This window comes from Odocoileus virginianus, chromosome 3 (genome assembly GCF_023699985.2).
Source record: "Odocoileus virginianus isolate 20LAN1187 ecotype Illinois chromosome 3, Ovbor_1.2, whole genome shotgun sequence".
Lineage (NCBI taxonomy): Eukaryota > Metazoa > Chordata > Mammalia > Artiodactyla > Cervidae > Odocoileus > Odocoileus virginianus.
In genome coordinates this window covers 78,330,281-78,348,458 of record NC_069676.1, presented here as the reverse complement: position 1 = coordinate 78,348,458, position 18,178 = coordinate 78,330,281, and the positions used below count along the sequence as shown (strand labels likewise).

At 38.7% G+C, this 18,178-nt stretch overlaps 1 protein-coding gene across 4 annotated transcripts in view; it reads right to left on the bottom strand.

The window, feature by feature from the left end:
• VCAN (versican) overlaps window positions 1-18,178 on the bottom strand; it is a 115,039-nt gene that overhangs the window by 16,384 nt on the left and 80,477 nt on the right. For all 4 annotated transcript variants that reach the window (XM_020894189.2, XM_070465776.1, XM_020894188.2 and 1 more), the window contains 3 exons: window positions 17,937-18,050; window positions 12,925-13,083; window positions 11,619-11,701 (listed from right to left, as the gene is read on the bottom strand). In XM_020894189.2, the coding sequence (XP_020749848.2) occupies window positions 11,619-11,701; window positions 12,925-13,083; window positions 17,937-18,050 (356 nt within the window). The remainder of the gene's footprint in view (window positions 1-11,618; window positions 11,702-12,924; window positions 13,084-17,936; window positions 18,051-18,178) is intronic.

The window sequence follows — 18,178 nt, the reverse complement described above, 5'->3', positions numbered from 1 at the left end:
TCCAACAAACAGTCAGGACTGATTTCCTTTAGGATGGGCTGGTTGGATCTCCTTGCAGTCCAAGGGACTCTCAAGAGTCTTCTCCAACACCGCAGTTCAAAAGCATCAATTCTTTGGCGCTCAGCTTTCTTTATAGTCCAACTTTCACATCCATACATGACTACTGGTAAAACCATAGCTTTGACTAGACAGGCTTTTGTTGGCAAAGTAATGTCTCTGCTTTTTAATATGCTGCCTAGGTTGCTTATTACTTTTCTTCCAAGGAATAAGTGTCTTTTAATTTCATGGCTGCAGTTGCCATCTGCAGTGATTTTGAGCCCAAAATCTCTCATGTTTATCTGAACTGCAAATCTTGAATCTGTATCTGCCAAGGGCCTCCTCTGACACTGACCTTGGACCTACGCACATATTTATCTACAGTTTTTCAGCTTCGATTGAGTTAGAGTGAATCTTTTGTTCTTTAAAATTCACTGGAATTTAGATTATCTTAATGGCTTTGTGTTTTAGAACTACTTTGGGTTTTGCCAAGAATGTTTAAACAATTAATCACATACATTCCATTGATAAAAACCACTCTTGACATTTGTCCAGTAAAGTCATTCTATGATATAATATATTATTGTAATTGTTGGGACAATTTATTAAAGCTTCAAGTTATAATTTGGAGTTGTTTTTTTTTTCCATGAACAATCCAGTCTCTACTTTCTACCTACTCTCCCTTCCCCCAAACACTGCTGATTTAATTCACTGTAAAAAAATTTTCATAAGAAAACCAAAAATATCCTCTAGGTTCACACGCCAAGGGAACCAGCCAAGGAAAACTTTCTGCTGTTATTACTGTGTATAAAGTGAAGATACGGGAAAGACTGGTCCTAATATTTGCCTCAGTTGCTAGGATTTTACTAAGCATGTGACTTCATGCGTTAGCTTCAATTGTATTTGAAAAATCATGTCACAGCACATGTAATTTTCAAGTTCACAATATAATGCAATTCATACTAGAATTTTAAAATCTAAAGTTATAGGGACTTAACTCACAGAGAATATTACTCCAGCAGGAACCTAACTGCCGTTCTGGGAATGTGAAGTTTTGAAATGCAAAATACTATCTGGCCACTAGGTGGTGATATCCATCCATCATTATATTTTGAATTGCCAACTAAGTCACTGTTAAAACAATGTAGAATCCCCCCAAAACTATGATTATTTACTCTATATGGGGGGAAGAAAGATTAAAATTATCTGTGTTATGTTCTCTAAGTTTTGTGAGGAAAAGTAAGAAGAGAACACTTTTCTAAAAAATAGACCTCAACTAAACAGTAAGTACCAATCCCATTACATTCTATTTGGCTACAGGCCAATGTAGCTACAATCTAAACTTTCTACTTGACAAAAGCATTCAACTACAAAAGTTTATTTTTACTATTTGGCCTTTTAAAATTATCAGATGACTTACGTCAATGGTGAAACTGCATCAGAAACAAGCCAAATCTATAATAGCCACCTAAAATCTTTAAAACAGGGCAGATCAAAAATAAACACCTATAGAGGAGAGTGAAAAGGCTGGCTTAAAACTCAACATTCAAAAAACTAAGATCATGGCATCTGGTTCCATCACTTCATGGCAAATAGATGAAGAAAAAGTAGAAATGGTGACAGATTTTATTTTCTTGGGCTCCAAAATCACTGCAGACCATGACTGTAGCCACAAAATTAAAAGACAATTGCTCCTTGGAAGAAAGATATGATAAACCTACACAGCGTATTAAAAAGCAGAGATCACTTTGCCAACAAAGGTCTGGATAGTCAAAGCCATGGTTTTTCCAGCAGTCACATATGGATGTGAGAGTTGGACCATAAAGAAGGCTGAGCACTGAAGAACTGATGCTTTCGATATAGGGCTGGAGAAGACTCTTGAGAGTCCCTTGGACTGCAAGATCAGACCAGTCAATCCTAAAGGAAATCAGTCCTGAATATTCATTGGAGGGACTGATGCTGAAGCTGAAGCTCCAATACTGTGGCCACCTGATGTGAAAAGCCAACTCACTGGAAAAGACCATGTGCTGGGAAAGAATGAGGGCAAGAGGAGAAACGGGAGACAGAGGATGAGATGGTTGGATGGCATCACCAGCTCAATGGACGTGGGTTTGAGCAAGCTCCAAGAGACAGCGAAGGACAGGGAAGCTTGGCCTGCTGCAGTCCATGGAGCAGGGACATGACTTGGCTATTGAACAACAATATGCATACAAGTTAATGTCTGCATGTGATTTAGTTTCTTTTTAACTAAAAACTTATGTAGTTTAGTTATAAAAACATGACACTTGTACTAAAAGATGACTTCTCTGTGTTCAAATTCCTTTTATCACCTGGAACTGGTAGGCCCACTGCTGCTCTTCCCATGGCCAAATGCAGATGATGCCAGGATGCCAGCAATAAGCAGATAACCACCCAAGGATACAAGGATAAAAGCAAACTCCAAAGAGAAAACACCGACCCTAGAGGACTGCTTACCCATTTGAAACATATGCTGATAAGAAACCACCTTTGCACTAAACGAAGGACTCAGATAAACCACTCTGGGTTTACCTCCGCCCCCAACTCTCCACCTTTCAGAACACAGGTCAAATGGTTATCTGCCAGGAGCTTAGGAGGACTACTTAGAGAAATCAAAACATTTGGTAACTTTAAAATGCCTTTCTCCCCTAGATGGCTCTGGTCACAATAGGCATTTGTTTGCAGTCTGCAGCATAGGGGTGGGGGGGGGGGGGGCAGTTGTATTTAATTTTGTTTTATTTAAATTGTCGGGGGCACATGACCTCACTTCGAGGTAGAGATATGCCCTCTTCTGATCCTGGTACTTGCTTCAGGTTACTCTTGTCTTGGTCCTTGTTTATTTATGTTTTAAAGGAGGTTATGGTTTTGCCGTTGTCTTTCAGTCCAACGAGCAGAAGGAAAAGAGCAGCTTTGTTTTAAAGGAGAAAGAGACGTTTGTTTTGGTGTTCCTACCCTAGGCTGGCAGCCTGGAGTCGGATCCTGCAAACATGAATACGTCGAAGGGAAGAAAAACTAACTTGGGGTCTCCTGATAGTTGTTAAAGTGGCAATATGCCCATTATTTTCCTAGCTGGCAAGTCTCCGTGCGGGAGAGATGATCTGCCAGCTTTTGAGCACAGCGCTAATCTTGTGTAATAGCGTGAGCTCACTGCCCTACAAAGTAGTAATTATAACAGCAGTCTCCAAAGGCTGTGAGCTCCTCCCACTGTGAGAGCACTTGGGAGACGGGCCCCAGGCGCAGCCCCGCAAGCCACTTGCGTTTAATCCCCACCATGAATGATGCCAGTGGGTTCCTTCGCCCCAAGTTTGTTTGTACAGGTCTTCAGTCAGGAAGTGCTAAGGATCCAAACGCAACGTGAAACTGCCAAATCCATTCAACATTTTCTTGGCCTTTTCCTTGGTTATGCATTGCCTTAAACTAATTAGCAATTAAATTTAAATAACCGTGTGTGATTTTCAAGTTTCACAGGGCACTGTTGGAAAAGCCTCTGGGAGAAGGAACTACTGCATCCATCAGTTCTTTCTTTTAAGGGGAATTGTGTCAACTATGAAGTGATCTTCTGGTGGAGGGTAAATATGGCTCTTCCAGCTGTTTGCCAGTCACGAGCCATCTGTACTCAAGGACGGGAAAGGCGGAGAAGAGGGTTTTGTGCTCGACAACTATGCTATGGCTCCATCTATCTCACGTGTCGAATCAGAAGAATCAATTCTTGGTTTCAAATCAAACTGAACTGCAACACAAGTAAAAATTTTCACTAAGAGTTCAATGGACTTTTGGACAAGAAACTGAAAATTCTTCTACCCATGAGCAATGTGTGAAAGGAAGAGGAAACAGCCTACGTTTTCCTAGGCTTTTAGGGTAATGTAATGAAGCCTGTGAGATTTAACATAATTAAATTAATGTTGATATGCAGTGTGACCTGCTCACAGGGAAGCGGCACAGCCAACACACATCCATCTGCAGACACTTGACAGGAAGTCTTCTAAGATTTTCAGGTAGAAAAAGTGAAACGGAAAGTTTTGGCTTGGGGGGTTTGTTTTGCATCATTGTTTTCTGCCAAATCATTCTCAATCGCGTCAAACCTGCAAATCTACAAACAAACTTGGAAGACACAGTTAGTTAATGCTCTTGATTCTCTTTTCAATGGCCAAGACATATGGGAGGGGGAGGAGGATAGGAACCTTTGTGTTTATAAAAGGGTAATAACGGTACATTCCTGCAGAAAAAAAAAATAATGGTTTACAGCCTGCAATTTGTTACTCTTTTTCTCTGTCCCTTTTAAGTGTCTCTTCCTGGATTAAAGGCCATTTCTTTATTGTTTCTACCTTTTTAAAAGCTGGTTTTTTTTCTCACCATACTTTGCATGACAGACTGAGGTGTTTATTCATGAAAGAAGAAAAGGGTCTCTGGATTTAAAGTCAAATCCACAACTGATTTGGCTATTTTTCTGCATCAACTCTGCACCATGACCAGGAGGGTAAGTGGGTATCCCAAATTCCAGGAGGGCCAGTTTGCCAATGCTCGACCATGTTTAAAAAAAAAAAAAAAATTGCAAAATTCAGATATCTTCCAGAATATTATTCCCTTAGCATTTTTTTAAGCACAAAAAGGATATCAATAAGCATTTCATAATCCATCTCATAACATAAAGGCACAAGATAAGTTAGCTAGAGCTAGAAAATAAGACATCTATGGATCTGTGAATTACTAACTTCTTGGAGAACTTTCTGACTGGATCCAGACAGATGCAGAGAAAAGGAAGTCTGTTGTCTCCAAACACGACACTGGAGAGTGAGAAGGAGGCCGTGACTACTTCCTAGGAAGCTGACAAGCTAGCAGTCTTTCACAGAGTGACAATGAGTGCTGACAAAATAGAGATGACAGGAGAAAAGTATAAACGAGATGTATAAAATGTTCTTTTTAATATATAAGGATAAAGCCAAGGGTTTTTCCCTTTACAAATCAAACTTTCCTCAAGCTCCTCAACAGTTTTTAAAGGGAACTGGATTGTCAGTTCTATTCAATCCTCAACCTCTGGACACCAATGAAGGTGACATTTTCCTTTGAAGTAATCGCATCTGGTCCATTGAAGCATCTGAGCCCCACTGGTGAGGGGGGAGTTTTGAATTGCTGCAGGAACTGACTAAAAAGAAGACTAGAAGGAGCAATACAGACCTCAGGAGAATTTTATGAGAATTTTGTGAGAGTTTTATTCCTGGGGGTTAGAGATAGGAGGGAGCAAAACAGTAAACGCTTTAAGTCTCTGAGGGCCACGGTTGATTTTAAACCACTGGCTGGGGAGTTGTGTTATAAAAAATGGTGTGACAAAGTCACCTAACAGTTTCCAACATCTTCCTAACTTTGCTGTCCATGGACACACTATAATCTGTAGTTGAAAAGCAAGCCATGAAATGATTTTGCCAGGATGTATGTCGGTGTAGAGACATAAGTGACTCCATAATGCTCCCTGAGGTCTGGCTCCCTCTGTGCTTGAAAGAACGGACTCAGATAACGGATGGATAAAGGAAGCGCTGTCCAACTTAGCAATCACGTCATCCTTGGGGAAGCAACCCATAAGAAATGAAACAAGCCGAAAACATTCAAGAGTGAGATTCCTTTTGCTTTTCTCGCTACATTTTGGATTTGGATAATAAGGTTTTTAAAAGTCTGAGTAATTGTCAGTTTCCCAAAACGTCATGGAAAATCGGCCCTGATATAACTCAAACTTTTGAAAAGTTTGCTTTCCATTTCTTCTTCCCAAGGCTTATATGTATTCTTGGGACAACCATGGACAAAATTGTCATCATTTCCAGGAGGAACATCTGTTTTCCTTTGAGTTAATAACTTTTGTAAGATGTATTATGTTCAGCGACATACTTCTGATTCACAGAAACATTTTTTTTCTTTTGGTCATGTTTGAAATACCACCTATTTTATGGTTTAATGTTTTTCATACTGATACAACTTTAAATAAAACAATTTAGATAAACAAGAATTGTCACATGGAGACTTAATGAGTCTTTTCAGGATTCAAAAGATAACACAGTGAGTTGGTTGAGCAATGTATGGGTACTGATTATCATTCAAATATCTGTTTTCGTCAACCACTCAGCTAGGTGCCAAGAAAATAAGATGAAAGTTAATCTCCGCCCCAGAAAGCTCAGTGTCAGGAAATTAACACCACAGGGTTCAGTGGTAGGATGGGAAGAGGGCACAAATGTTTCCGCAACATAGAGGAGGAGTCCTTAGTCACATCCGCTAGCAAGGTTTCCTGGAAGAAGGCGACTCTTGGCTAAGCAACATATTCAAACATTTATCTGGTGAATTTAGGGCAAGAGGTGAAAACATTTTGAGAATGAGGGCACGTGAATGCAAAGACCTGCAAGAGTGAGATGTCATGGCTTATTCCTGGAACTGTGGGTATTTTGAGATAAGACAGTTTAGGAAGTAGCAGATGGAGTAAGTGGGTGTGATATGCCTCACAAATAATTACAGAATTTTATCCTGAAGGCAAGAGGAAGACATTTGCAGAATTTTAAAGGGAGTAACAATAGTTCAGAGCAAGGGAAGAGGAAGGTCATAGCCAGTGGAAAACAAGATCTGGGGGAAAAACACTTCAGACTAGTCATTCATTTAACAATAGGTTAAAGCAAAACTTAAAAGTCAGCTAATAGTATAGAAGCTAGATAAGGAGTGTTTGTTTAAGTTCACCAGCTTTAAAGTGTATTTAGCTTGGATGGTTTAACTTAGTGTCTTTGAAGACATTACTTGGGTGACAAGGAAAGTAATTCATTATGGAAGTTATTTGTCAGGCTTTCTAACAAGCACTTGAGGCATTTTGCTGTTAGAAATCAATAGTCAAGTTAAAGAATGACCGGTGAGTAGAAAACCAAAGGGCAAACTGAAATGTGACTGCTCAGTAGGAAACCAAGCAACAAAATAAAAACTGAAATGTGTTCAGAAAAAATAGCCTTCATAGAAATCAGAAAGATAAGGCTAAAACAAATATTGTTCATGAGTACAATTTTGTGAAATTTATTGGATAAATACTTCAAATAAATAACAAAAAAATATTTTAAAGATTCAGCAAAGGCAAGAATTTGGCATTGTAGCAACATCCTATTATATAAACCAATAATGTGGAATGAGTCCATCAGAATCTGAAGAATAAAGGCAAAGTAAATAACTTGGCCAAATAACATTATTAATTTAGTATAAGCATATAAATTGAATTAATCCAGCTATAAAGCATAATCACATTAAATATGATACACTGCAAGTTTTTTGGAAGCAAAGTTTAATGATTTTGAGAAAAGAAATGATTGAAATTGAGACCTAGTATCAACTTGTTTGTTTTTACTGTAAGACTGAATGACAAAAGATAATATATGGTAAATATCAAAGGTTCTTTTTGTTTTAATACTGCTCTGCCTCCCAAGAAGGATAAGCTCTAATAAACCTTTCAAACAAAAAATGGGGGGTGGGGGGAGAGGGCAGAAATCACTCTAAAACATAAACAAAGTCCTTGAAATTGCACACAGTCAAGTTAACACCATTCCCAAGTGTAAGCAGATACTGCTTTTCCCAATGAAGAGTTTACTATTAGGGATATTTTCAAAAGCAGGACACTTGGAGTAAACAGCGAAACAAAGGAGAACTATTTTATTCCAAGGCCTGAGCACATATGGAACCTGTTAAGGGGATGGTGGCTGCAGAAAGAACTACAAACGAATTGAAGAAACACCTAGGCTGCCTCGGAAAGGAAGGATGGAGGCAAGGGTGGTTAGAAAAGCAGAAAGTGGGCCAGAGATCAGTCAAATAGGAGGAAGAGAGACTGTAACGGCAGATGGCCTCTTCTGTTCCAAAATGTTCAAAGTTAAGGACACTCCTTAGCACGCTTTTATTTTACACAATGAGTGAATTAAGAAAAAACCAGGGGTCTGTCAGAATTATTCCTGGATTTACTTGTGGCATTTCTTTGATAAACTTCACATTATTTATGTCATTAATTTGCTGCCTTCTTCAAATTGAGCCCCTTACTTGGTGCTCTCTCCAAAACTCTTGGGTTTCCATTAGAAAATGTGAATTAATTAAGGAAAAGTTTCTTGTTTATGTGGTATAGTTATTTATCTTAGGTCACATTACCTTCATCTGAAAGTATCAGAGTGAGTGAAAGTTGCTCAGTCTTGTCCGACTCTTTGCGACCCCATGTACTATACAGTCCATGGAATTCTCCGGGCCAGAATACTGGAGTGGGTACCATTCCCTTCTCCAAGGGTCCTTCCAACTCAGGGATCAAACCCAGGTTTCCTGCATTGCAGGCAGATTCTTTACCAGGTGAGCCACCAGGGAAACCCAGAAAATATCAGAGGGAAATCATTATTTCTCCTTTGCAAAAGTGCAATGCTCACTTATTTACCAAGTTTAGGACCAGGCTAAACTATGGAAATGGTAAGTAAGTTATTTTTTCATGCATGTTTCACAGTACAGTCCATTAAAACTTAATGGACACAGATTAAAAAAAACATCGAATTGAGTTGACTTGCTTCAGAAGAGTGGAATAATGACATCTGATGAATCAAGGATATCTGAATGGCACCTGACAGGCAAGATAAATTCCCTAGGATATTTTTCAGACCTCACTTAATCTGCCAGCTATAAACCAACATTCAAGCTCACTAACCAAACTCAGAGGGAGTATACAGCCTTACTCTACACACCTTCAGAAAGAAAATGCAGGCAAGAGAACCACGTCTTTGAAGAGCTCAACTGCTCATGGAGAGACCAGAAAAAAACATTTAGTAACACGGAAAAGTACAGAGCATGAGGATATACAAATCCAGTCTATAGAACCAATGGCAAGCTGGAGATAGTCAGGGACTTTGCCATCAGATCAGTATGTTTCAAATGACAGACTTTACAAATACTCGACGGGGCCAGACGCATCTATCCTAGCTCAGGGCAGGAGCAGAGGTACCCAACTAACACATACACTTAGAGATAAGTCATGGTCCAGGTCCGCAGAGCACAAGTAAGTACCCACCAAAAGTGGTCATCCAAGTGCCTGGCATCCAGCTTCTGTGATAGCACTCACAAGAACCTGCACTTTGACCTGCCTATTTATAAGGGGGAGACTTAATAGTGGGTAGCCTAGACCCAATTTATCCCACAGGAATGAAGCCTACATTCAACAAGGGAAAACTTACTAAATGCCTATGTCCATCCTAAAGGAGATCAGTCCTGGGTGTTCACTGGACGGACTGATGCTGAAGCTGAAACTCCAGTACTTTGGCCACCTCATTCGAAGAGCTGACTCACTGGAAAAGACCCTGATGCTGGGAGGGATTGGGGTCAGGAGGAGAAGGGGATGACAGAGGATGAGATGGCTGGATGGCATCACCGACTCGATGGACACGAGTCTGAGTAAACTCTGGGAGTGGTGCTGGCGTGCTGTGATTCATGGGGTCGCAAAGAGTTGGACACGACTGAGCGACTGAACTGAACTGATATTACATAAACTTCAACAAAATAAAAAGTTTTAATTGTCTGTAATATACAAGAAAAATCTTTAATCTTTCTGTTTGCTTACACTAATAAAAACAATATTGTCTATCTTAAGTTAAAATTTATATATAAGAACTCGTCTACATCAACCACTATTAATCTGAACAAAATTATCAGCCTGCAATTATTACTCATTTCAGCAAAATGAAAACATACAGATGTAACAACTGCAGATAGATGAATACCATCCGCCCAGGACAAGTAGAAGAAAAGGAGACTTTTGATGAAGTGAAAAGTGAAAGTGTTAGTCACTCAGTCATGTCGGACTCTTTTCAACCCCATGGACTGTAGCCCACCAGGCTCTCTGTCCTTGGAATTCTCCAGGCAAGAACACTGGAGTAGGTATTCATTCACTTATCCAAGGGATCTTTCCAACCCAGGGACTGAACCTGGGTCTCCCATATTGCAGGCAGATTCGTTACTGTCTAAGCCAGCAGGGACGCCTAAGACTCTTGATACAAGGGCTGAAATCCTATACCTTACTGAGAACATATTTTATGGACAAACTACTTTCTGTACCTTTTATGTCTCTTGCCAAAGAACTTACTTATGGACACAAACGACAAACAATGTTGATTAAATATAAGGAGTGATGACAGAGACAGTGCAAGCCAGGGTATTTTAGGATTCCTAAAGGCAAAATGTGAAAAGGGATACCCTTTTTAAAGTCAAGGAGGTACCAGCTAGGAGAAAGCCTATGGCTTCGCCCCTTATAGCATTATGACTGTGGGCAAAAGCTCAGCCTAACTGACCTTCGTTCTCCTTACTATTAAAATAAACCACCTAACGCCTTTCTTACAGGTTATTGTGGAGAATAGATGAGTACAAAATGCTGAGTACAATGATGGACACAGGGATGAACTGAGGGGCACATCCAGGAGAGCAGAGAGAAGTTTTCCTGAACAGGCAGAGCAGAACTTCTGAAAACAATGATTAGTTTGGCATCTGTTCTAGAATGTACTTCACATTTTGCCAAACTCATTAAATCCAGATGAGAGGCAGTAATGAATGAAACTTAAGCACGCACAAAAAGTGTTCAAAAATTATTTTCAGGTTTTCCTCTTGTTTATCTAAGTTAGAATTGAATTTACACTTAACTGTCTAGCCCAGTAGATCCCAAATCTTTGTCTGCATTTTAGAATCACCCAGGGAACCTTTAGAAAATATAGCTGCCAGAGGTTTTGCTTTAATGAATTTGAGCCGAAGCCTAGACACCAGTTTTTTTTAATTACGCTCCCCAGGTGATTTTAATGAACAGCCAGAGCCCAGAACAACCACTATAGCTAGCCACACTTGAACTAGTTTTTAGGAATTAGACTCATGCATTTACTAGCAGCGACTCAAATCAGCTCCACCCATCCTGACTAAAGAACCTTATTGAAGCCTACTCAAGGATGTGGGCAGTATTATCAAATCACTCCTTTCTTTAAGAGGTAGAAAAATCTAAGAGACCATATAATTAGTCAGCAGAGTTTGACTAGAAAGAAATTTACAAGATTATAATTCAACAGTCCTTTCTAAGATGTAAAAAAAATTGAGCATTTTTTGCTTGGATAAAAACGAGCCATGCCTTATAATAGTAGATTTCCAGTGCAATTATGTAAGAAGAAAAGGTTTTTTTTTTTTTTAAAGAACGTTTTCTGTTACATTTATTATTTCCCTTTTTGCTTTGAAGCTGTAAAAACAAAGATAATCATCTGAAAGACAGACCTGAGGCAATTCTGCTGATTGTGCAGTTTACCTGTTCAATGGAAATCTAATATACTCTTCTTTTAAGACAGCCACCCTGACTGCAATATTGATAGCTGGATCTATTCGCAGGGAACGAACTATTTTAACCCCTGTCTGTTTCACCAAGTAAATGAACTATTACATCGAGTAGATGAAAACATCACTGAGCAAGATGTTTGATTGGTTTGCAGCCTAATGTGTCTCAGTAAAATGCCAGCAACCCACAGTACCAAGTTCTAGAATCGGTATCATTTTCATCAGCAACTTACCAGTGTGCTGCCATCAGTCCAACGGAAGTCATGCTCAAACATCTTGTCATTGAGACCTATCCACTGATAATCATGGCCCACACCTGAGAAGGAGAAAACACAGACATTTTTATTACCTTTCCCACTTATGGATGAAATGTATCAGAGAAAATTATTTTTGGACTGAATCATGAATCCTCTCCTGGCTGAATTTCTGTTTAGTTGCTCATAAAAATCTTTCATGGCCTAACTATCTTTTGTTCTTCTGCCCAATGTGTTTTAAACTAAAAAGCTAATTTGCAAATATCGTGAAACATTAAAATATCAGACATGGACGATTATTTCCCTAGCAGTTTACTACAGTTAAGTAGTTTTTTCCATCTTTACTCATGATAGAAACTTTCCACTTATTTTTTTATTAAGCTGTGCAATTGGCAAAAGTTCAGTGAACCAATAAAACGTGACAGATCTCACCCATACTAGACTCACTTTGGAAGCCACATGTTTCTTCTCAAAGCATTTTTAATGGTGAGCACCTAGACTGGACAGTTCTGTAAAACTTCCTCAAAAATAATGACTTTCACCATGAAATGAGTCACAGGCAAAGACATCATGAAAAGCATTAAATGAACCTCTGCCTAGATTGCAAAGTAACAATCAAACTTCTAAAAGATAGCAGGCTTCATGAGAACATATTAAACAGATCATCAAACAATGCTTCATGAGCAAAAAATTTCTACGTATTTTCTACACAAAAGCTAGCTGCCCTCCTCTTTGTCATAGTCTAGGAAGTTATTAAATAGCTCTGGTAATAAGTTTCATTAGCTTTCAGCATCCATAAGCCAATTATGCACAGAGAATAACATTAGGGTGCTATTAATAATTTAATTTTAATTAGTGGGATAAAAATAACTGGAAGCAACTTTCTCTTTAACTTTAGACAACATATGTACATATTCAAAACAAAGACCAAAAAGTATGGGAAGAATTAGATTGGAAACTTAAGAGGTGGTCATTTCTATAAGTTAAAAAATGATTAAATAGCAATTTCACATGATTCGACCCATAGCATGCTATTTCAACTATTTCTGGTGGCAAATCAAGAAATGTCTGCCTATATTACAGTTGAATGTTTCTCAAAATAGGGGACTCACATACGAGAGATGATTTTAAGCAGTTTACAGATGAGGGATTTAATAAGTTGAGTCACAACTGAGAACGCTACTGGTTTTCAGTTAGATACAGAAAAAACTAAGAAGGTGGTAAGATTGAAAGAAAATCCATGTATATTTGATTGAATGAAAACCCATGTATATTTGGTACATACGATTCACAAACATCTGTTCCTCATGAGACAGAATACTGGTGAGATGGGCGCCCTGCAGACGGCATTCCCGTTCAGCTGCATCCCACGTCCGTCGATGGGCAAAGTACTTGTAGCACTGACCTTGAAATTTGTGCCAGCCATAGTCACATGTCTCCGTGTCTGGGAAGAAACAAGGATGAGCTTATTAAACTCACCTATATCATTCAAACGTGGCTCACTCACCCAAAAGTTCATAGAAGTCCCAAGCCACATCAGCGCAATGTCCCTGAAGCAAGGGATTTACCAATTTTGGTTACAGTGACAAAGAAACATTGAGAAAAAGAGCCCAAGTGATTCCTGCCAAGTGAGTGACAATACATCTTAGGACTGGAAAGGCACTATCGAGCTGCACTTTCCTTGATGAAAGCCAGTTTCAGCAGGAGAAAAACTGGAGAAGGAGCCAATCAAAACCTCCATAGGCTGCAGAGTCTACTGACTCACTTGTGAAGCAATTGGGGCTAATAATTCCTTACCAAACTCTTCTAAAGAGAAATCAGTCAAATGATAAGATAAGAATTCTTGCTAAAAGGATTATGAATGCTCTATTTGCATAAGGACTTCAAAGGCTCTGGAAAAATCCTTCCCCACTTCCTAGAGAGAGAGCTGCATGGTCACAGGTTCTTGTCACGTAGATTTACTAAGAGAAAAAAATTCTTCATCAATTGGTAGCTGCTGGGATATAACTAACAACTGTGAGCCTTTTTCCCAAAAGGAGAGGGAATATAGGTAACTCCAGTACAAAAGCATCAGGATTTAAAGTTTATCAAGAGTGACTTGAACTTAGTACCCCTCATTCCATCAAGCCATATGCACATATGTAGATATTTGTATGTGTGTTAATATATACATATACTTTTTCTCTTTTGAAATAAGCACACTATAACCAGTATCCTGGTGAGATGAAAACATTTGTCAAATATGTTTAAATTTTACACTGGCAGTAAACTTCAGCTATATTTTCTAGATTGCCAGTTTTTAAGTATTTCAAAAGAAAGTGGTCTTGCAAATAGCACTGCCCTCTCATTGGCAACATTCTTTCAGACTAGCCCACTCACAGGTGAAATTAAAATATGGATTAAATGATGATCAATAGAAATCATTTTAACTTTCATAAAGCATCTCACAAAGATATTGAACCAGTTACATGTAAAAACGAACAAAATGACCAAGTTTATGAAACTGGAGACACTGAAAATTCCACATTACCTAATGATGAGACACCCCTCCCCTAAATTTTACTGATTGATGAAGATAACAAAACTCTACTAGATGAAATAAATGCTCATTTTATATGTCTGACTTGGGGGCCAACCTGAAAGTCAGATTGTTCCCTGATTCTCACTCCATTTACTCCTCCTCCTATAACTCATTGTGGGAAATCATGCATGATGAGAGACTTAACTTTTTTCCTGGCTTCAGTGATTAAGCCAGAATCATACAACAGATGCAGCTTATCTCTGAGAACAGTCCTTATTTCAGTTTAGTCTATCAGGCCTGTTGTTTAGTTAGAGCCAGCTGACTAATTGATTTCAACAATGTGCACTGGAAGTTTTGAGTTGTATTACAGAATTGTTTGGACACCACCAATCTCACAGGAAAGGACTCAAGACACAGATAGGCAGTATTATAACAGTAACACTCAGCACCCAAGAAGAAAGCCTACTTTGGCTACTTGGATGTAGTGGGTTTTCTCTCGGGAAGTTCACATGGAAGATTTCAGAGGAGAAGTCGAGGGGTGTAGAGGAAACAGATCTTTATATAGGAAAGGGTTATGGGGGGCGGGGGGTAGAATCGGGAAATTTGTTAAAATACCCTGACAGTCAGTGCTGTGATATTGTAATAGCATCAGTTCAGTTCAGTCACTCAGTCATGTCTGACTCTGCAACCCCAGGGACTGCAGCACGCCAGGCTTCCCTGCCCATCACCAACTCCCAGAGCTTGCTCAAACTCATGTCCATCAAGTTGGTGATATCATCCAACCATAACCTTGGAAATTATCATTTATTTGAAGAAACACCATTTAAGATTCTAGAGGATCTCTAACTTACTGAATAATACATCAGAAAAATATTATTCTCTACCCTCTTTCTTATCTTCTATTAACCTAAACAGTTTTAGTCTGGTTTTCTTTGTCTTTTATCACTAAGAGAAAGTATTTTCCTCTTTATGCACAGAAAACCAAATGGTCCTAAACATTTAGATGCATGACCATGACAGCGCCCCGGTCCCTTTCTCAGTTAACATATGTGTACAGAAAACAGAGGCAGTGTTTCTGCTAAAACTAAATAGGGACAGATTATTTATCCGTACTCTTCCAATGATTACAAATAGAAGTGCAAATACTTAACAAAGTGAATTTTTTTTAAAGAAGCCAAATATCCACACTGATTCACTTCATTTTTATTATTCGTGAATTCAACAAATACGTAGTGAAGGACTATATGTCAAGCAGCATCTTCTAGGATGCAATTCTGAAAGGAGTTATCAGAAGCAGTTTGTCTTTTCAATCTTAGCTAAAAATAATGTGATACACATTTATTAAGAGGCAACGCTTTCAGATGATGCTTTATTAGGCACCAGTCTACATTTGGGAATATTTCTTATACTTTAAGACTCCTATAGTCTATATTACCAAGTCCCACATTTAGTTTTTTTTGCCTGTGTGTGTTGGGGGAAGATGGGGAGATTACAAGAACACTTGTTCATGACCACAGAGGCTGAAATTGTCAATCTCAAACAACCTCACTAAAACTCTATTCTCCTTATGCTATATAGGTGACATTTTCAACACTCCTAACATACAGCCCACAAGCCTTAAGAATCTGTCAACACTCTGGCACTTCTGGTTGGCAAGATGTATCTTGACTTGGGGGCAAATTGTGTGTATAGAACTGTCCCTCCACAGTTCTAAAACCTTCTAGATTTTAAGATCTGTTATCATTCCACCAAATGTGTCCCCTCTTTCAGAGTTGCTGGGAGTTGGGAAGTTACTAAAGCAGAGAACAGAAAAGGTCAGCTGAAGAAACAACAAGACAGTCATCACCGAAATTTGGATAGAAAACTGTTTAGACAACAATGCCGCTGTTAATGAAGAAAACATTTGTTCTTAGGCAACCTGAAAAGAGGAGAAAAAAATCTTTCAGTGTCCTGGCAGTAAATCACAGAAGCACAGCTGCATCTGGTAAACAGACTGGCGTAGCTATTCCTCAGCGAATCATGTGGATGAAAGTTAAACTCGCTGTAAGATAAAATAGAAGGTACCTGAAAGGCGATACCAGAAATGAAGAAAAATGAAAACGTTTTCTTTTTAATATTCTCTTAAAAGGAAGTAAAAGGTAATTGCCCCCAAACTCCCTTCCAAGGAAGTTACTGCTGAATCTATCTGCTTCACATGTAAATAAAATGCTTCTCCTTAATACTTTAGAGGAGTGAAGATGTTGAAAAAATCTGGGCTTTCCAAGGCCACTGAGGTTCATTCTTCCCAGTCTCTAATTTACTAGCTCTGTGACCTTGAACACATCACTTTTCCTTCCTGGGCCTCAATTTCTGGTCCACTTAACCCACAGAAATATTGTTGTCAGCCAAAGGAAATGATGTACCTTGAAGCACAGCGGTAAATTAAAAAGTAACCAACAAATAGTATCTCTTTGTATTCCCTGCCAAGAATTATGCTGAGTCAAGAAGATCAGAGCCTTTGTTTTGTTCAGAGCTCTCTCACCAGAACCCAGAACAGTGCCTGTAAGACTGAAGGTGTTCAGAACACTTGTGGCACAAATGATTTTTTGAATCACTCCTTGTACTTGGAACTAAGTGAAGCCAGAATCATCTTAACACATAAAAGGCTCAAGTACCTCACCCTTTTGTTTTCTTCAACAAATAGCATCTCTCCTACTGTTTTCTTTAAAGAAGAGGATCTTGTTTGGTCAATTATCATATTTATATTTTACAATTTTAAAACAGACCCATCCTATGCATAAGGAAAAAGAAAAGAAAACCCTAAAAAACCCAAACATCACCCATCCCTTTCCAATGGCAATTTAATGCACAGTCCTTTTAGCTTTGCTTTAATTGTGTTGACATCCAGATTCATGCTGCAAAGAGGAATGGCGGCCAGACCAATGTGTCTAAGTTATTAGAGACTCATTTTCATTTTGTCTCGTGGAATGGAAGTTTGGCATTAAGCACTTTTATCAAAGCCAAACCACTGTATGACTTTAAGAAGAGGAAATCGATGTTCCAAAACTGAGTGTGCTGAATATGCGATCTGTTTCTGATTGATGGGCTCAAAAATGTTACCGTTAACCACCCAAAATACACTCTCAGGTTGGCCATAAAATGCAAATTACAGAGATCACTCGATTCAAGCCATCATGAATTTAGGCCTTTCATTCAGAAAAAATAGATTTTTCTTCAGTAGGAAAGAAACCTGGTTCACAATATCTTTTCTGTAGTATTTGCCAAGCCAAGGTGAATGTATTCACACAACTGCATTAACTCATTCTCCAGAGATGATCAACTATGAACAATAAGACCATTGAGGCTCAAATGCTGAGAGGAGAAAATAAAGGCAATTAACACTTGAATTCAATATCCTTGGTACAAGCACATACGTGACTAAGGTCCATGCCTAGTCTGTCTCCAGGAAGAATATGTACCACAATGTTCGTTTTGGTGGATGGATGTCCTTAAATTCAGCTCAGCATGCCTGTCTGCAATTACATTCTAGCAGCAAAACAACAATGATCAAATGAACATTATTGTTCAAATGTGAGCTAAAAACGCATCAGGAAACCTAATGTATTTTGGCAGCCTGTGAACTTCCTCTGCAGAAAAGAATATACAGTATGGTCAAAATTGCTAACAACAACAACAACAAGAAGATCCAAATAATTATGACAAAGGGCTGTCTAGGATTAATAGTGGAAATGAAGTATCAATACTGTTCTTCACGCAAATGTTGCAAAAGCTCTTACCTTGCTCACAAAGTGCACCAACATAGCTCGGGAGGCAGAGACACCTGAAGGTGTTAAAACCATCAATACATGTGGCTCCATTGCGACAAGGATTAGAATGACATTCATCAAAATCTGAAATAAAACCATAAAAGCCATAAAAGTACTTTCAGTAAAAGGTCAAAAGATCCTATTTCGTAAGATTGCCAGATAAAATACAGGACAGCCAGTTAAATTTGAATTCCAGATTGAAAAAAAAAAGA